The sequence below is a fragment of the Aquila chrysaetos genome, chromosome Z (genome assembly GCF_900496995.4).
Source record: "Aquila chrysaetos chrysaetos chromosome Z, bAquChr1.4, whole genome shotgun sequence".
Classification (NCBI taxonomy): domain Eukaryota; kingdom Metazoa; phylum Chordata; class Aves; order Accipitriformes; family Accipitridae; genus Aquila; species Aquila chrysaetos.
In genome coordinates this window covers 37,640,293-37,661,484 of record NC_044030.1, presented here as the reverse complement: position 1 = coordinate 37,661,484, position 21,192 = coordinate 37,640,293, and the positions used below count along the sequence as shown (strand labels likewise).

The window sequence follows — 21,192 nt, the reverse complement described above, 5'->3', positions numbered from 1 at the left end:
TTCTTTTTCTTTTAGGTAGTTTATGTCTAAACACAACTGAGCTTACAGTGGATGTACTGTAGATAATGTGAGGTTTAAGATATTGTTCACCTTTTTGCTAAAAGCTGGAGCATTTTTTAAGAAAGTCAATTGCATAGTTACTGCTTGAAAATTATGATGCATTATGCACAAATCACTCTGAAAATAAATTTTAAGCTGTTATGATGTAAAACATATTTATGTTAATTGCTTTTCCTTTTTAGTCTTTTATGATTAACAATATGTTGTGCAGAGATCTACTGAATATATTTCATTCTTTCTAAGAAATGCTTCACATTCATTTTCATGCCATATGGGGAAAACACTGGAGCCTTTTTTGATCTGCTGTTCAGTGTCGTTAGACTAGGTTATCTTTTCCATTCTAACCTTAACAGTATTTTCCTGCATTCTTTACTCTCTACATACCGATGCAATTAAGACAGTCTGATAAGCTGAATAAGCATTTTCAGTGAAAGCTTATTCTGTCATATATAAGAACTCTTGTAATGTCAAAGAATCTGTATGACCTTATGACCCAAATTTCCGGGACAGAGCAAAAGGTTAAATAATCACAGTCTTTGTATCTCACATGAATATGAGAATAGATGAATTGGGATCTACATAAACTAAAGACTCTATGTTTTGTCAAAATGGTTTCATCATAACCTTTTTTTTACTTAAACACCGCAGTGTAAGTCATTTGTCTATGTAATAAAGCAAGATTCTTAAGATCAAGAACAACGAACATAGCAATTGGTAGGTGAACATAAAAGAAAAATGCAGACTAAGTGACTAGTATTTTATGTGCCTAGGCACAGACTGAATACAGAATTATTCACCAATGCCAGTAAACAGCCATTTTAAATGCAGCAATATTCAGATTTTTGGTTTCTTAACATTCTTTAAAGATGTGGTTTTGTAGATGCTCAAAATTAGGAATCTCATCTAGGAATCAGTTTTTGCAATTTGTGAAAATTGTCAATTAAAGAAAAATAATTACAAAAATCAACCTATCTTCAGAGTCATAGTTAACATTTTCTTTCTAGATAGTATCTTCTTGTGTCTGTCACTTTATGTCTGGAAGGTGAAACTATCATCCAGTTGCCTTATGCCCTGTGAAGTATGTTTTATCTGCTAAGCAGAACACAATATACTGTGTCTTCTCAGCCCTGGCAGCAGCTGGCAAAAAAAAAGCTTTATGTACGTAAGCAGCTCAATAAAGTGGAACACTTAAAAAAACCTAAACCAGGTTTCCAAGACTAAGCCAGAATGTTCAGCTAATATTGCCTGCAGTCTTCTACTTCAGAGATGGCCCATAACTTTCAGAAATTTTGTAGCATTTGTGCTGTTTCAACAGTATGCCTCAAAAAAAGTTAAGAATATGGTTTCCCTCTTTATTGAAGTCTTTCAAACATGCCTTTTTCCTGTGGTATATGCAGTCTATATAGGTGGAAGAAGTAAAAATATGAACAAGAATGGGATGTTTCTATGTTCTGAAACAGTATTTTAAAGCTGTTTAGTGAAAGACATTCCCAAGGTGTTCAGAAGAGCTAGTAAACTGTGAACACTGGGATGGATATTTAATACAATTAGGTATAATGGGACAGTTTTTGGTGTTATTCTTAATCCATGCATTAGTCAGACTCCAGTAGTGACCTTAAGATTGATATTTCTCGGAACAGAGATATAGAGTATCCTTGGCATGTTTCTCCTCCCTCATCCTGCACCCTCTGCCAGCAAAGCTTAAAGGAGGCATGCAATACTTCTTTGGATTTAGGCATCTTGGGCAGGGCAGGACTAAATTAACAATCCTTCCAGTAGCCACTGCACAGAAACATAGAATACCATAGCTTCTTTAACTATAGAATAAAGCTTTTGTAGTTTTCTTTGTAGTTTTGATATCACCACAGTATCTGGTTCCTCAGTGACTATATGAGCCTTGTCAGTATAGCTTCAGTTGATCTGTACAGTATAGGATGAGGTGGGAACAAGACAGAACCTCTGAGATGTCACGGCTTACCAGGGTCTGTTTTGACCCCAGAATGAGACATTTAATGAAATTTCTAATGCAACCAGTAGCCCTTTAGCCTGGAAAATGTGGAGTAGGAAGTTGACCCAACAGAAATCCACATACATGTGTATGTCTGCATTATACTCAAGATGTTTCATAGTAACAGACTTCAGCTAAAGGGAATGTCATTTACAGAAAACAGGATATTTTTTTCATTACATAAATTAGATTGTGCTGGACTAAAATTATTTTTTAAAAGAAGTGGTTTTATGATTCTTAATAAGGTAAACCTATGACATTTCTTAACATAAACTTACTAAGACAAATTAATGTACAGCCATATTTCCCAGCAGTTGCCTGTGTTCCAGTTTTTCAGAGTTCAACCTGAAATGTTTTAAGCATGATTTTTCAGAGGTGATGAAAGCCTACTACCTCTACTGAACTTGGTTGAAGAGAAGCTCAACATGACCTGGCAATGTGCGTTTGCAGCCCAGAAAGCCACCTGTATCCCGGGCTGCATCAGAAGAGGTGTGACCAGCAGGTCAAGGGAGGTGATTCTCCCCCTCTACTCCGCTCTGGTGAGACCCCACCTGGAGTACTGTGTTCAGCTCTGGGGCCCCCCGCGCAAGAAGGACACGGACCTGTTGGAGCGAGTCCAGAGCAGGGCCACGAAGGTGATCAGAGGGCTGGAGCACCTCTCCTATGAAGACAGGCTGAGAGAGTTGGGGTTGTTCAGCCTGGAGAAGAGAAGGCTCCAGGGAAACCTTAGAGCAGCCTTCCAGTACCTAAAGGGGGCCTGCAATAAAGCCAGAGAGGGACTTTGTGCAAGGGCATGTTGTGATAGGACAAGGGGTAATGGCTTTAAACTGAAAGAGGATAGATTTAGATTAGATGTAAGGAAGAAGTTCTTGACTGTGAGGGTGGTGAGGCACTGGAACAGGTTGCCCAGAGAGGCTGTGGATGCCCCATCCCTGGAAGTGTTCAAGGCCAGGTTGGATGGGGCTTTGAGCAACATGGTCTAGTGGAAGGTGTCCCTGCCCATGGCAGGGGAGTTAGCTGTAAGTAGATAATCTTTAAAGCCCCTTCCAACCCAAACCACTCTATGATTCTATGATTCTATTTGCAACTGCAAGCAGTCACAAAAACCCACTGTGTCTTGTATTGGATACGTAAGAAGACTGATGAATATGTCTGAAAATTTTGGCAATGTCTGAGTGCCACAGATGTTACATCAAATATTGTTAACTTCTGAAATAAATAACCACAATGCATGGACCATCACACAGAACTGCAATGTTAAAAAGTGGAAGTGTATTCAGCATTTATATTCCTTTCTCCACCCTTTTAACAGAACACTGTTGTGCTCTAATAAAATCTTGCTTGCTCGTAGACTTGTTTTCCTTTTACTCGATCCTGTGTTGAATTCGTCATAATCCTATGTTTAAAGCATCAGTCTGTTCCCATGGAAATGACTGATGTCACAAATTCAGTTAGAACTTCATGACAGGATCAAATATAAAAAGAAAATGGGGCTAGAGAAGAAGAAAACCATTGTTCAAATAGAAAAGCTTAGGTAATAAGCTAAAAGGAAAAAGTACACGAGGATATACAAAGAATAAGGCGATTTATTATTTAAGTCTGTTGGAGGAAAATTGTTTAAAATTTTCTCTTTCAAATACAAAGTGATGTTTTTAGAGTTATATATTAAAAGAATATACAAGTGTATCATAAAACCAAGCTTTCTAAACTTTTACACCTTGAACTATCACATATACCAAAACAGAAGTACACAAAATAGCCACAATAGTGAACAAGAAGTGAAGACAGGTGGGTTTTCTTAATGAAAAGAATAGGAAAATAAATAAGTTTTAATGAAGAGATGGTACATATACTCTTTATTCATTACTGGAAAACTTAATTGAAGTACCATTTAAAGATTTATTCAAATTAGTTTTGGCATGTTCACAAAGTGACATTTCTCTGAGATCAGATTCTGCATCTTTTAGTCATTTTTACTGTATCTAAGACTTAATTTCGTGGGCTGGCTGAAACTTCTTACTGGCTGTATTATGTGGTCCGTCAGACTTGTCAGATGCAGTATGTCTTGGAAAAAAAATGCACTTACAAGCTGCTCAGTGGCACCAAGTGAGCTACTGTTCCATTTCCAGTTAGAATGTAACCAGCTGTTACACTGTTATTAACAGAAAGCTAGCAACAAAGGTAAGAAACAGATTAATGATAACAATTTCAAGACGGCAATTTTTGGAAAAAGATGTAAAGAGGTGCTACAACCTTCTAAATATATTTGTAAAAATTCTAGTAAGTGGCAAAGCAATTTCTTTCATAATTATAGGACTAAGAAGCCTCATAAATAGGATAAAATTTAAAAATATATTGTTTTCCTCAGTATTTCCCTATCGGCCTTAGATTGTTTGCCACTTACATTGCTTTTCGGATATTCCACTCTTAGGTATCCACCTTTTCTCATGGACATGTAGGTTCCAAAAGCCTAGAGAACCCAGCAGAGCAACTAGGTGTCCTAAAAGTTGGGTGTTGAAATGCTCTGTATCATGATACCCAGCTCACTTTTTGAAGTATTTAGCAGTAAGGTTCACTTTTTGTGCCTGATAAAACCGATGAATATAGTGTTTGTACAGAGTAACAGAGGCCACAGTGCTTTCATTAAAGATGCATCATACAGGTGGAGCTCATAAAAAATGCAGGTGAGGCATACTGTAGACCCTTTCTATTCTGTCCCCTTTCTAACGGGGGGACAAATATGCCCAGATCTTGCCTAAACTCGGAGCCAGGAGATAGCTGGAATGTGCAACTAGACCTGAATAGGTGGAGAACCACCATTTGCATGTGACCTAGGAGATCTAAGAAAAAGGAATAGATATCCTTTTGTCCTCTGGTCTATCTTCTGGGTTAGATTATTGTGCAAGATAAATTTATAAACCACTTCTTGTTACTCACTTTGTGCAGTATTTGAATACTTACCCTGTATTAGCAACAGCTGCACATCTAAGACCCCAGTGCAAAACCCATTGGGATCAATGGGGAGGTCACACTGACTTCAAAAAGGAAGTGAATTGAGCCAAGATGTTAAAAGGAAAAGCTTGTTCTGTGAAAAGAAAAAAGAAAAAAAAAGAGTCTTGGCAATGTTATAAAGTTGGGCACTCTGAGGTTGCTTATAGCTAACATATTCCATCTTCATACTAAGAAGGAGTTTGTGCTACGTAAGGTTAGCTTGTTAGTATCTAATTGGAAGCCAGGCATAAACTTCTTTCAGTCAGCACTTCATTAAATTTACAAGCATTCCCACACACACTTGTGTGTGGGATGCAGAATAGATGAGAGACATTTAACTACTTGGAGGCTGGCTTTGGCACAGAGCTATTCATCCAGACCCACTGGGGTTTTTTCTGTATGTGAAAGGCAAAAGCAGAAAACTATTCTGTATTATAATCAGATGCTGCCTACATTTGTCCACCTGCCCACATCATAAAACGGTTTACAATTGTAATAAATGTAGCCATTCAGACTAAGGTTTGCCATGCTGAATGCCTGCCTCAGGCTTTGGCTAAGTTTAAACTAGAATGGCCCAGTCATTTCTAAGATTGGCCTTAGAAGTAATTAATTGTCTTGAAAGATAGGCCAGCTAGTCTTATGTGTCATCTCTCCATGTCTTGTTACAGAGAACTACACTTTGTCGGTGACATCACTAGAATACCAAGGATGTGCAGGTGTCCTTGTTGTCCTTCTTAGTCCTCCTCTCTGAGAAAACCTTGTGTATACAGGAATCATAGGTAACAGGATTTCCATGAGGTCAAATGGAAAGAAGTAAATGCCGTTTGATCTCAACAACTGCAATACCCCTGCAAGACTGTTTCAAAGAGGTGGATACTTTTTCATCCTCTCCCAAGAAAATTCTGAAAGAAATTGTAAGACCTGCAATCTTCCCTTCTAATAAGTGCTAAAAATACAGGAAAGGACTTTTTGTAAAATTAAACTTTCACCTCTGACCTACATATTTATTTTTCCCTTCTTAATGACAAATTACACAAGCAAAATGACATGCATTTGCTAATACTTTTTTCCCTTAAATGGTTTCCTAGCATGCTCAGATTCAATTCCCTAGTTATGCCTTAACATTGCTGGGTATATTTTTTTGTTATACTATAATGCTACTGAATTATTTTATTTTATAAACTTAGGAGTTTCCAAAGATTTCCAAAGAAAGTAACTCTTTTTACAAGACTTGGCAGATGAACAACGAAACAATTTTGGCAAAAAAAGCTCTTTTAACTCACTAAACAGAAAATATATATTCCAGTTTTATGTTCATTGGAAATTTTTACTACAGAACACTGTAAATTTATTAATTTGGGAGTTTAAATTAAAGCACACAACTGAAATTGGGTTGTTGTTGGACAATTCATACAAGATTATATTTTTATTCATTCAGCTCCATGACAAAGTAGTAGAAGACCTCCACTGTGTCTTCAGATGAAATTAACTTTAAAAGTATTGAATAAGTTTCCAGATAAACACAGTGAAATTCTGGTACCACTGAACTCAATGGCTATATTCCTTTTAACTACATTAGGGCCAGGAGTTCACTTTATTTTGTCCTGAAAAAAAAGTTTCCTTAGTTTTTTCTGTATCATTTTAATCCAAATTCTGAATATTTCTTCTGCCTCCTCTGCCTTTCTGCTAAATTAGATGTATTTTCTCATAAACCATGTTACTAGAAAGACACAGTGCAATTCCAATCCCCTGCATTTGAAAGTGACTGTGGATTTTATCTGCTTTAATCTGACTACATGAAAAGGTCTTATTTTTAGAAAATTTCAGTTCCTCACTCTGAGAAAGCCATGCTCCTTAAGAGGTAAGGTAACTGAAAAGGGGTGACATGTAAAAGTGGCAAGGAAAGTAAAGATACTGAATCTAGGCAGATCTATGTTTACAGTGGTACATGATATAGTTAGAGAAAACTTGTATTTAAACTGGATGAGGAAAAACAATTGATTCCTATCAATGAGAACAAATAAGGGAGTTACTACATTATGAACTAAAAATCCAATAATATGACAATTTTTAGATTAGCCTGGAAAAATAGTGAAGAATATGTTCTTTTGCATTGATGGTAGATGTGATTTAACTGGATTTTTCCAACTGTAGTGTCTGTGATTCATTGCCTGAAATCAAAGTAAGGAGAAGGCTCAGAAAAAAAAATGCCTAGTCAAAGGAATTACAAATCCCTTTTCTTAAGAATTACATTTTCCAAAAGTAATTCATACATTTTTTATTACTACAGCCTAGCTAATAAGTTTAAAAAACATCTTTGTTGGACCATACAGCTTTTTCACATTATAAATGTGAAATATCACAGTTTTCTGTTTATCTGCAATTTTGAACTAAATCAAGCTCCTGGTAAGATCTGTACGCAAATTTTGATACAATGAGCTGAAGCTTTTTCAAGAGAGAATTGGGTCTTCTTACCAACATAATTCTTATTGCTGTGCAATAAAATAATAATAGTAATAATTTGACATTTCAAAAAGGAATTGATGAGGTGATAAAGTGTTTAATTAGGTAGAAATCAGATACAGGTCAAGATGTTATAGCAAATCTAAAAGATAATGAAAATAATTTATAAGTGAAATAATCCCTTCAAAAAGTGTGATTATATTAGACACATATTTCTTAAATAGAACCATAATTCAGAAAGCACTCAGGGAGCAGAGATAGCTAAATCACTACCTAGCTTCTTCATTAGGGAAAAGTTATTTCATTATTATTAGGACACAGTAAGTTTTTGGTATTGGCTGAAGTCAGATCCAGAGCAAATCATAATGGCTATATATGCATTTTTACATGTTGTGAAAAGAAAACGTCATCCAATTACATTAAACTTCACTCTGTAAGCTTTTGTTTGTAACGATAGTGGTAAGCTGCAACTAATAAAAGATTTGATGCAATGGAGATTGAGAGGAGAGTAAAACACTAACATCTAATGAAAGCCAGACTAGAAATAATACAACCATCTTATCCACTCTTAGTAAGGACTGGGAGTATGATTCCTTATTCTATGTACAAGTGACTCTTGCAACATCTCTGCTACTATATATATTTTAGTCATATGATTTAGTTTTATGTAGTCCTGTGAGGAGCAGGGAGTTGGACTCGATGATCATGGGTCCCTTCTAACTTGAGATTCTATGATGTAGCTGGCAACGGTAAATCCTCGTATGGCTGGGCCTATGTTCCTGAGTAGGGACACATATGGTTTGTATAGCTATAGATAAACACATGAATTCCTTGACGGTTATCTAAACATTGATTCTTTGATTGTACTCATAAGACAGCAATCCAATCAGCACTATTCCCAAGTACATTGCAAATATTGATTAATTTTTATACATAATGATTTCTGAGGCAGAGAAGGTTTGTTAAGGTGATAACTGGGCCCAAGACAGGTTACAGAACTGCACAAAGTAGGGCTAAAGGAGCTTCAAGGAATAAACCTATTTATCCCCATTCCCAAAAAAATAACATCCTGACAGATCCTTGTCTAAGGTGCTCTTAAAAATTTCCAGCAATGGAGACTTCACAGCCTTCACAAGTGATCTGGCCCAGTGCTTTTCAACCCTTTCTGTAAATTTTCCTCAATGCCCAGTTCTAATTTTTCTTGCTGTTGTTGAAGCTTATTACTTCTCATCTTATCTCTCTTGAACAGACAATAAATAATTACCTTATTCTTTGCAGTAACTTTTTATGTACATGAAGATTCTTATCTGTATTATTCCTTAGTCTTGTCTTTTTTTAGGTTAATTAACCTCAATTTTCCCAGTCTTGTAGGTCCTGTGTTTGATGAGCTCCTTCTCATGGCCCTATTCTGGATTCTCTGCCATTGGCTGGATTTTGCTTCATGTTCTTCTTGAAGGTAGTGTCCAAGACTGATAACACCCAAAGCCTTAATAATGCGGAATTTCTATCTTCATCTTGTAAGCTTTTCTCCTCTTTATGTGTCCCAATATGCTTTTTTCCAACAGCACAATTTTGTTAACTCATGATCAACTGTTAATCCATTACAAGTCACAGGCCACCCCGACGGAGGCCTGTCATGAGCCAGGTGCTGCTTATCCTGCAATTGTGCAATTGAACATTCTTGTCTGAATATGGTAACTTGCATTTGCTGTTGAATATCATCCATTCACTTGCATCTCCTTTCTCCAATTTTGCCAACGTCATTTTGAATCTTAAACCTGTCTTCCACTTCACAGACAGTCTCAGCTCCGAATTGTCTGCAAATTTAATAAACACATTATTACGGTTTCATAGTAGTAATGAAAATATTTAACAGATGAAACTAGGCACGGGCTACTGCAAAATCCCACTTGGTCTAGCTTTTGTTTAGCAATGAAAAACTGTCGACTCGCCGCAATATTGTCGTACTACTGCTTTTGCATCCCCATTTTAGCATTTCATCTTGATCACACTTCCCTAGCCTACTACGCATCTGTCATGTGAGACAGAAGACTCTTACAGTAGTAAAGATATATACCATCTACTTATTCTTCCTTGCCCTACAGCCTGTTGCCCTGTGGTAGAGCAAGATAGCTTAGTGTGTTCATGATGAACTCCTGTTTGTTCTGACCTGTTTCCTCACTAACTTTCAATTGTTTACAAATAGATTGATCCACAGTCTTTCAGTTTGCCTCCCATTTTTGAAAGAAACAATATATTTCTTTTTTTCCCAGAGCATCTGTCCTGTAGCGGAGCAGCAATTCCCTTCTCAGTCTTATAGTGCTGATGTGCATATACGCTTCTTGTTCCTGTTGATGTATCTAGCTCATTTTCTAACTCAGACCTTCATGTGTGCTTACATAACTGAACCTAGTTTCCACCTTCTGTATGTTTTGCTCATGCTTGGTGCCAGTGAAACCCATCATTGAGCAAATTGCTCCCTTCCTACATTCCCCATCTCCTGCTTTGTGTCCTTAGTATCACTTCTTTAGCTGTTCTCTTAAACCTCCTACATCTTTGACTTGTCTTCCTGATTTCTGCATTTTTTCAGTCTGCTGATTTCATTTTACATTGCTCCATCTTTAAAAGTGATCAGCTTTCATGTTATGGTCACTCTGATCCACTTTACTGTGCACTCTCAACATTCTGAAACTCGTTGGTTAGTATCCAACTTTAAAGACTCTTTCACTGTTTGCATACTTCGCTGTCTGCATCAAAACTTTATTACTAACTCATTCCAAGAACTTGCTGAGCAGTCTGCATACTGTCCTGTACCTTTCCCAAGGTCACACTGAATTTCTGCAGAATTTAGTTGAAATTACTTCTGATAACCACACAACATCTTTCTCCTGTGAAAACCTAAATAAAGATAATCGTGCATTCCTTGATCTAACATGTACCACTACTCCCCATGCAGTTATCTGGAGGATTAGAAGTAGAAATATTGTTCCCATGTTTGGAACTATTTTTTCTTGTTCCATACTATCAGGCCTTCAAGCCAGATGGTGAGGGAACATAAATAAGACAGCTTTTGCCGCGCCTGAAAGGCATAGAGGTTGTTTGGGCCTGCTTCCTTCCTGCGACATTTTGGATACAAAAGGGAGAGTCCAGCACAAAGTTTACCAAACAAAACCCTTAGATCTCAGTGCATATCATAGCCTTGATAACAGCAGCATGAGACAGAATATTTGGTATATTGTACATTCATAGGTCTGATCCACATGCTTTAATAATGATGTAGGAAACTAGACCAGTTGGTTTTCCTAACAGCTGGAATATGCCTTACTTTGTAATTTACACAATGAAAATGATGAGATGATAGACCCTAAGATTATTTTCTTAACTATACATCATATTTTTTTAAGTAAGGCATGACTTTAACCTGGGGTCTGAAAGACTAATCAGTGAGCAAAACCCTCTAATTAAAATGTAGTCTTATTTATAATGTACTCTTAATGTTTCCTAAATCTTTAGCTGATGATTGAAATGGTTTTTTGATAATAATATATGCTATTTTATCTAGTTTTCTTTTTCTCTAGAAACATCTGTGAAACAGAAGGGATGAGACTTTCTCTTAAAAATTGTGGGAACACATAAAATATACAGTACACTTCCTGTTATAGAAGGCTATTTATTAGTCTAAATACTTGTGCAATATTTGGCAAATGATCAAAACTAGTTTCTCCTGATGTGTTTACAATGTTCTAAATCAAAAGCAAAGCCCATTTTCAAGTGACATTTGTCTTACAAACTGAAATGTTTCTCTCATGCTGCATGTGGTTGTACTTTCTGCTTGACAGGATAATCTCCAAATGTTGAGTACAAAGTTTGCAACAAAGTTCTTGTGAGAATTAGACTTGCTGTCTAGCAATTCTTCTTATAAGAAGAACCAAAGGAGTCTTTCCCCCAGTGTAGGATTTTTTTTCTATGACTGTGTGTTTACTTAACTTTCTGCCTGATGCTGTACTTAATCAGCTACACTGAGAGAAATTCTTTTGATTTCATTGCATATTCTGTTGCTCTTTACCCCATTTTAATGTTCTTTCCCATAACCTTTGAGTGGTAAAATGGTCACAGACAAGAACAGAAGAGCTCCCATTTCTCTAGTGAATGTTTCAGAAATATACTAAGGCATAAATTTAGCAGAAGTTTTGAACAGACACTGTCTTCTGCATCAAACTGTGAAAAAATAGCTTGGAATGCTACAGAAATGCACTTTCAGTGTTACAGAAATTACTCGGCACCATATGCAAAACGTTTTCTTCTCAACTCAGGTTAAAAACCTGTTATACAAACCTGTTTATTAATTATCATTATTGTTTCCTAAGGGTTTTTGACAAGTTTTGAGAGAAAACTATGTCAGTTCATAATAGCAGCTTTTCAGTGTATCTCACCATTACATGTGTATTCAAAATGCATGCAGCACTTAACATGTTGCACAGGAAAAATGTGGTTGGGTCATGTTTCATGTTATAAATAGATAGGCAAACACATACACTGTATCATTTCCAAGAAAAACACTTCATATTCCAGTAACCTGTCCCTCTTTTCATATCTCAGATTTAGTAATCTCTTTACTGAGTTGCAGACTGCCCTTGGACTTTTGGTCATCCTTGAATTTAAACAAAAATTATTGGCATCTGTAGTTTAATTTCTTTCTTCCTTTACCTAAGTGCTTTAATAACTACGAATGGTCCTGAGTGAAATTCTAATGAGATAATCTGCTGCATTTCAGGAAAACCACCATTTGCCATATGCAGGCAACTGCCCTGTGGATATTTTAGGACTGTAGCTTCAGCTGAATCAGGGATACTTGGAAAAAGAGTGAGTAAAAAAAGTGTGTGTACACAGCCTTAAAAAAAAAAAAAAATTGTGTTGTGTCCCAGTTCTTGAGTACCTCTTTAAGGAGCATCTCTCTAAGGAGCACATTTTGCTTCCTGTTCTAAAGGATTCAAGTGGCAACAAAAAGGTTTTTCTCCTATGAATTAACTACAACATATTTAACTACAGTTTTTGGTGCCAAGCATTTTCAGAGATGGTGCAGAAAATATTTAATAAAGCTGAGGCAGACAATCCAAGAAAATAATACTGAAAGCTAATTATTACACCATGTTCTGTAAAGAAAGACTTGTATAATAAATAACAAATATGGCCCAAGTAATCAAACCACAGTTACCTAATGAAGAAAACACTGTTGTTGCTTTGCCTTTTTACATTCTCTCCATTGCCAGCACCCCTATTACATTGCACAAAAAGATTCTACCATAACAAAATGAGATCCTTGTTGAAGGCTGGATCCCATTTCCTTCATCTGATGTAAATATCAAGTAATACAATGTTGCCATAAAATTTATGCCAAATTAAAGCCACAGTAAGGTGGTAGAAGTGAGATTATCTCACTGTACAGGAGTGAGGAAAAAATTTAGATGGAAAGCATTCTGTGTATACAAGAACACACCATAATATTCAAATTGATATTGAGAGATATAGTCTGGAGGGCAGGAGTAAACAAGGAGGTCAAGTTTCTTTAGGCTCTCCTCTCAATAGTTTTGTTTTTAAATTTAATTAGGATTACTCATTTATGCTTAGATATCCATAAATGTTTTTTGAGGAGATACAGATAAACACAATAAAGATGCTGGTAACTGAAGAAAGAAACATTTCAAACTGAGCAAGGATGCTGAAGTCAAAAGAACTGGCCTTGGCTAATTTCAGATTTTAGTCAAGTGTTGCTCATGGGACTGAACTAATGACCCTGTGATTTCCTTATTTTAGGAGATAGCTTCAGCAGCTTATGGAAAATTTGAGCATCTGGAATCTGAACTAACTGCAATGGATGGGAAAATGAAACAGCTTCAACTAGATCACTACTGATACTGAGGGAAGTTTTCTGAGATCTGCCCATGAGAATCAACAGGAAGGAAAAAACATCTTAGTCAACGATTGGGAGACATGCAGTAATCACTCTTCAGCAGCAGTGTATTTTAGGCCATTGTTACCCTGGTTCACTACAATGCTTTTTTAGGGAAAAAGTCTGCTTCCAGCCACATTATAAAGACATGGTGTAGAGACAGGAGGGTCTGGCACAGAGTCTGTAGAGACTCTCTGTAATCTCTTGAGGCCACACATGAACAAAAAGAGAGTATCTTCCTTAAGGAGCATTATCGCATGAATTTTATGTAAGCAGAATTATCAGAAGAAAAATAAACAATGAAAGCTCTCATGAAAGCAAGCTAGTGAGTGAAAGCATCAGATTAGCAAGTGTCACATGGACAGATTGTAACAGATAGTGATAAAATGGCTCCAGGAGGAGGCTTTTCTTACTACTCAAATCCATTATATCACATCCTACTTATAAAGTAATCTTCTGAGACCCAGCTGACTTTTTGTACAATCTGACATGTTACTTAACTGTTTATCACATCAAGAATGATCATAATACATAAAAGTGAGGACTGTGTAGCATTTTTTTTAAGGTAGGGAAGTCAGTTTTCTTCTCAACCATAATCCTGCACTTGTTAAGAAGATGATAGACTTCTGACAAAACAGAGTGGTTTATAAAGAACTCGGACTGCAGATGAGTTCTTGTTCCCTCTGCATGTCATCTACAGGCCACACTTTCATTTTTTCCATACCTGAAGAGACTAGTGCATAGATACTACATAAACCATGTACCAGGAACCCAGTATAGACATGGAAAGTTCTGGAGTAGACTCTCAAATACAAGGCGTTCTTTTTAGTTTACCTATATCTCTCACTGTGTTGCTAGGATTTACAGGGAAATTTGTTGTTGATCTAGAAACTGATGTAGATTAATGCATAAACCTGAAGACTGTACCTCCCTTCCATACCAACACTAGCACTGCTGAATTATTCTATAGGCAATTAAGAGAAATCTCTGGATTGGTAGTCCTTGTCCTTATGGGAGATTTCAACTTCCCAGACATCAGCTGGGAGTAACGTACTGCTGCGACAAGCAAGCCTGGGAAATTCCTGGAGTTGGCTGAACATAATTTCTTGTCATAAGTACTCAGTAAGCCAACTAGGAAAGGTGCCATCCTCAACTTGTCATTTCTGAATAGAGAAGGACTCACAGGATATGTGATGGTAGGTGGCTATCTTGGCCACTGTGATCCCAAAATGGTTGAGTTTAAAATTTTTAGTGTAATGAGAAAAAAGTTCACCAGCATTGCTACCCCATATTTCAAGAGACCAAAATTTAAGCTGCTCGGGGACCTACTTCGCAGTGTCCCCTGGGAATCTGCTTTTGAGGGCTTTGGGGTCCATGAGTGCTGGTCAGTTTAAGCACAGGAGCAGGCCATCCCATTGTGTTGCAAGGCAAGCAATCGGAGCAGAAGACCAGCTTGGCACAACAGGGAAACTCCTCTTGTAACTCAGGAGGAAAAAGAGATTGGATGATCTCTAGAAGCAAGGTCAGGCTTCACAGGAAGATTACAGAGCCATCGTTTGCATATGTAGGGATACAACATGAAAGGCCAAAGCTCAGCTGGAGTTGAAACTGGCTATTGTTGTAGTAGAAAACAAGATAGGATTTTTAATGTATGTTAATACCAACAGGATGTCCAAGGAAAATATAGGACCCATACTTGTTGAAGATGGTCCCCTGGCAAATAGGGGTGCAGAAGTGGAGACATTCAGTGCTTTTTTTGCCTCAGTCTTTAATACTAATGATAGACTTTGGGCTGTCCGGTCCCCTGAGTTGGAGGACCATGACTGCAGGAACAGTGACTTTCCATGTGGGGACATGGAAATTGTAAGGGGCCAGCTGTGTCAGCTGAATGTTCATACATCCATGGGACCTGGTGGGATTCAGTCCTGTGTACTGAATGAGCTAGGGGATGTGATGGCAGCAGCCCTCTCCATCATCTACCAGAAGTCTTGGGAGCCTACGTAGGCCCCCGCTGACTGGGAGCTATCCAACAGTGTTCCAATTTAAAAGAAAGGCATGCAGGAAGACTCAGAAAACTACAGACCTGTTACTGTGACCTCAGCACCTGGAAAAATGAAGCAGAAGATCCTACTGGGTGCTACTGAAAGGCATTTAAAGGACAATGCAATCATCAGGCACAGTCAACATGGGTTCACAAAGGGAAAGCCCTGTCTATCCTTCTATGATAAGGTTGGCCTCCTAGTGGGTGAATAGAAGGCAGATGTGGCTTTTCTGGATTTTAGGAAGGCTTTTGATACAGTCCCTTACAGCATTCTTCTGGACAAGTTGTCCAACTGTGAGATGATGTTGTGGTTTAAGCCCGGCCAGCGATTAAGCACTACGAAGCTGCTCACTCACTTCCCCCCCACCCCACAGCAATGGACTGTGAAGTCACCCAGCAATGGACACCTGTGCTGGGGCCACAGCACTGCTGGGGTGAGCGCCGTGGGCAAGGATAGCCTGTTGTGATGTCACTGAGGGATGGACTACAACATCCCCAAGTGATGGATTGTGACCAGGCGACCCTCACTGCTTATATTCGGGCACCAAGTCTCAGCTAGTTGGCTCGTGCCCACACTCCAGCTGAGCAGATCGCGAGGTCTGGAGCACTGAGCGAGGCCTTGGCGCTGGTGTCGTGCTCGGGGAGTTGCTCCTTGCAGCTCTCAGTGCCCGACCCCAGAGCCGTCGAAGGATTTTCCCCGGCCCTGCCAGCTCCAGGCAGCCGGGGCACCCAGGAGCTACGCTCGCAGCAGCAGAGGTGAGCTGGTCGGGGACGCCTTACCCTGGGGAGCTCGGAGGGTTTTCTTCTTGGGGGACCTGGGCACTTCTTCCACCATCCCCAGGCCAGACAGTGACCCTGCCCTCTCTTCCTCTTCTAGCGTGACACCAGTTGCTGCAGCGCCAGTGAGAGGGAGTGGTTCCACGTCCCTGGTTCCCCCCAGCCCACCGCAGCACATGGAGAGCGTGGCCATGGAGCCTGAGGACCACTGTCCCATCTGCCTGTGCAGCTGGGAGGAGGCCAGCTTTGTTATGCCATGCCTCCACCGGTTCTGCTACCCGTGCATCCTGCGGTGGGCTGAGAGCAAGCCCGAGTGCCCTCTCTGCAAGAGGAGGATCCTCTCCATCTTGCACTCGGTGCGGGCAGATGATGACTACGTGGAGCATATCATCACACCACCCTCAGGTGTTGTCCGTCAGGTGGAAGGAGCCCCCAGACGCGCAGCTGCCCATGACCGCCATCTCCCTGGAGCACCCCAACGCTGGGCTGCAGAAGGGGTGCCCAGGCGTCCAGTGGGCATCTTCCAGCCCCCAAACTGGTTGAACAACTTACGGGACAACCCAGTGCTCCTCCAGATCCTGCAGCCCTGTGTCCGTCGGCAGATGGAGGAGATCTTTGGCAGCAGGGTGTTGGAGGCAGCCATGGAGGAGGACACCGCCACCACCATCCTGACCAGCCAAAGGATGGATACAGAGCTTCCGGGATGGGTGCTGGGGGTCTCCCGCCAAAACCGTGAGGAGACATTCTTCCAACACGATGGACATGTCACTGCGCAACGGCACAGCGGAGAGACCCAACGTCTGCTGGGCTGGCAGGATGCCTCTGCTGCTGGGGGTCAGGAGGACCGCCCCACGGGTGCCCCCAGCCCCACTGCCACCCAAGGAGGGTCTCTTGTCCCCAGCCCAGCCTCCTCCAGCAGCCCTGCAAGATCCAGCGCAGACGAGCTCCCCGGCACCTCATCCGCTGCCGTCGGTGGGGGTCCCAGCAGCCACCCCTCTGCTCCCATTGCCATCCCTGCGGAGCAAGAAGTGCGCCAGGAGGAGCCAGGGGAGGCTGTGCCCGATCCCTCCGCTTCCAGCCGGGGCCGTGAACGCTCCCCTGGGAGGCCCCGGCGAGCCCCAAAGAGGAGGACCGACAGCTCCGAGGCCTCTCCAGCCAACAAGAGGCCAGCACCGCGTCGGTGACCCTGGAGGGTCCCTCGGGGGATGGCCAAACCAGGACTGGGCCATCAGCTGGGGCACGCGCCAGCCCTCAAGGGCTCCGGGCCCCCCAAATCCAATCATCCAAATAAAATAAGTGCATGAAAACTACAGAAAAAGTCTCAGTGTTACTAACAGTGCAGGTGGCGTTGCTGTCCTCACCCTGTTTTGTTTTTTTGCCGGGAGGGGTGGGACGTTAACACTGATGGGTCCTTCTACACATGCCAGGCACTACTTCATTGTTCCACCCAAAGGCAAGTGATGCCCAGCTCCAGGCCTGCGGCATCTCTGCAGCTGCTCCCGGGGCAGATGTTTCCAGCCGGGGGCTCTCCAGGACCAGCCCGTGCCCCACCGCTTCATCACCCCGGGCTCGCCCTCCTCCTCACCGCACCCTCTGCCCCCACGTCCCGGGGCTCTGCTCTCCTACCAGCCTGCACTGCTGGGTGCAGCGTCGCTACAGCGGCACCCAAATCCCTCCTCCTGCGCAGACTCACGACTCGGCGCTGCTCTCTGCATCAGCCTAGGGTCGTACCCTGCCAAGGCAGGAGCCCCGACAAGCTCAACAAGGGGACGCGCAAAGTCCTGCCCCTCGGAGGGACAACGCCAGGCACCAGCACATGCGGCGCGCTGCCCGGCTGGAAAGCAGCCAGGGAACGGTGACCGTGCTGCTGCCCTTGAGCACGGGCTTTCTTCCCGCTCTTCCAGATCTAGCCTTGGCACTGACATGCCTTCTCCTCCACCTGGAAAGAGCCCATCTTCGGCAGATGCTCGGCAGATGGATGCCAAGCAGCTGAGGACTCTGGGTTTGTCTAGTTTGGAGAAAAGGCGGCTGAGGGGCGACCTCTTTGCTCTCCACAACTTCCTGAGGAGAGGAAGTGGAGAGGGAGCTGCTGATCTCTTCTCCCTGGGATCCAGTAACAGGACACATGGGAATAGTTCAAAGTGTGTCAGGGGAGATTCAGACTTGATATTAGGAAGCGTTTCTCCAACAAGAGGGTGGTCAAACAGTGGAATGGGCTTCCTAGAGAGGTGGTCAATGCCCCATGCCTGTCAGTGCCTTAAAAAGAGGCATTTGGTCAATGCCCTTAATAACAGGCTTTAACTTTTGGTCAGCCCTGGAGTGGTCAGGCAGTTGGACTAGATGATTGATGTAGGTCCCTTCCAGCTGGAACTATTCCATTCCACTACCTTTCAATACGATCAAATCAGCATTGTTTGCTTTTCTCCAATTTTCATAGTTTTCACTGCCATAAACATTATCTGATGAAAGAAGCTAAAAATCTTTCTTTTTAAAGGAAGGCAGTCATGGAGGAGGAAAAAAAATGAGAAAATGTAAACTATTCGCTCCAGCCCCAGACAATATTTATAGGCCATGTATGTTGTCTAACTGTTACGGTCTCTTGTCCAGTATAGTTTTGCTTACATAAATATTTTTGACATTTGCTTGTTCACATTTTTAACTACCAGGCTTTCAAAAACATGTGTCACCAAGACTTTTTCGGACAATGGGAACAAAATATTTTGTGCAAATATATTGGCTATTGATATGTATAGTGTGGACTTGTAGGTTAATGTATACCTTTAATTCATGGATCAGCCCCTGCGAGTTTGTTATTTTACTTTTCTCCTCTAAATTCCCTCTAGTATTTCTAAATCCTTAATGGGAACAAGGCCCAGAGAAAGGAACACTGTGTTCTGCTACAATGGCTCTCATTGCATTTTACCATCTTTTCAACTATTTTATATGATACAGTATTACGCTTTGGTATTTTCTGATTGTTATACAGACCATTAATATCCTGGCTTTCAGGGCTACATAACACGATTCGCATGGAAAGCGATGCAATATGTCCTCACTATATTTATATACAAAACTTAAGAGAATTTTTAGAGGCCCAAATTGTCAGAAAGAAACATGTTTAGTATCATGCCCCAGAAATGTAGACATAATGGATGCCGACTCTGGCACATAGAGATAGAAGGGCAGACTGTTCTTTTTACATATGGAAGTCATTAACTTAGATGCTCATTCAGGCATTTGCACATCCAAGAATCTGAATAGCATGGAAAAGTGTAACAACTGCCTGGCATTTTAAGTTGTGTATCCGTTTGTAGGGGGAACAAGGGACGGTGGAGGAAAAATTGACCATGTTATCTGAATGTTGGTATTATTAGATGGCCATTTATCTTCCCCCGAACCTTTGGACTGATGCAGGCTTTCTCAGATCAGATCTCTCTGAGATGCAGTACAAGCAGGAAGGATGCTTGTGTGCAGGAGATTAAAACCCACATAAAATCGTGGCAGAATTGCAGGCCCTACATTTGGTTTTCCTGAGCATTTCTGCTTGTAATCCTGTGGAGCTCCATAGTGTTTAAGGAGGAGGAATTACCATAACTCTAGTCATGGCCATTGGGATTGGCACACAGGTAATAGCTGGTCAGATCATAAAAAGCACAGATGCATTCCTGCTATTTTTTGGAGTCCTAAAACCAAATGTCTTCTGATGCTTTCTCTGTCAAGCAAATAAACACTACACCTATACTCTGAGCTTTTGCTCATAATTCACTGAGTCCTTTTAGAGCTGTCATTGAATAAATAATAGTTGAATATCTGGCTGCCTTCTCTTTCGTACATGAGCAAGTTCCCTATAACTCCAGTGATATGAATAAAGTGAGTCATATATCACTGTTGTGTCACAAGGAAGTTAGCCTTAGAAACAGGAAAATCAGTAGGAGTCCGTGACATGAGTAAACCATAAAGATTATGTCTTGGCAATGTTACTCATCTTGAGTAAGTCCCTTACTGGACACATAAAAAGTCTGCTTCATTAAGGAAAGCAGAATCTAACACTGAGTTGAAAGCCTTAGTTAGTATTTGGCCTAGTATTTTTAACTTTTAATTTGGCACTTGGTAATGGAACAATATGTGCTACTTGTTCTTATGCAATAAATACCAAAAATTGTTGTGTTGTATTCTTGTAGCTACCAAGCTCATATTGTGCAATAAACTGTAAAAGTATTTTTAAAACAATATGGTGTTAATAAAGGCCATATTAATTAGATTCTGTGAGTTTTCTGCTGAATTCATTGTATACTGCCTATTTTCAACAGCATATTTATGTACTAGCAAGTAGAAAAGATTTTTAGAAGTTGGTATTTTAATAAAACTTCCCCAATGTGTTTATGGTGCAATTTTACATTTCGGTTAAGTTCTACAGAAAACAAATGTTTTTAGTCTCATAAACTGCTCACATGGACATAAGGGCCTTTAATGAAAACATCCAAAATAATAAGCAATTAACCAGGAATTGCCAATCACCTGTCTCCTATTCACAAACAAGGGGATATTTGGCTGTACAGAATATTAATAAAATTTAAGTATATCCCACGCAGTATGTAAGTTTTACTGAAGGCAGAAAGTTGAAGAAATTCAGAAAAACTTAATGTATGGGCTCGGTATATGTATGGGCATATCCACATTCAATCTTTGTACCTACCAAAATATAGGTGTTGATAGAACATGAGGGTATATTACTGTGTTTATGCACAATTAAGTCGGGCAGATTTAACAGAGGACCTGTTCACAGTGTTGATTAGCCACCAGCTGATGTCACTAGGAAAAAATTTACCTTGCTCATCAACAGTTATTTGCCCTGGATGTTTCTTAAAACTTCCCATGAAGCCCTTCATACTAAGGATTATC

General features: G+C 40.4%; 1 protein-coding gene across 5 annotated transcripts in view; it reads left to right on the top strand.

The window, feature by feature from the left end:
- LOC115337374 overlaps positions 1 to 17,805 on the top strand; it is a 32,189-nt gene extending 14,384 nt beyond the window's left edge. For 2 of the 5 annotated variants that reach the window (XM_030005630.2, XM_030005629.2), the window contains exons 2-3: positions 13,337 to 16,269; positions 16,391 to 17,805. In XM_030005630.2, coding sequence (XP_029861490.1) covers positions 16,467 to 17,474 — 1,008 coding nt within the window. In that variant the 5' untranslated portion in view covers positions 13,337 to 16,269; positions 16,391 to 16,466 and the 3' untranslated portion in view covers positions 17,475 to 17,805. Of the gene's footprint in view, positions 1 to 8,893; positions 8,979 to 12,280; positions 12,386 to 13,336; positions 16,270 to 16,390 lie in introns of those variants that run through there. The other 3 variants (XM_030005627.2, XM_030005626.2, XM_041121002.1) reach the window with 3 other exon arrangements.
- The last annotated feature ends 3,387 nt before the right edge of the window (positions 17,806 to 21,192 follow it).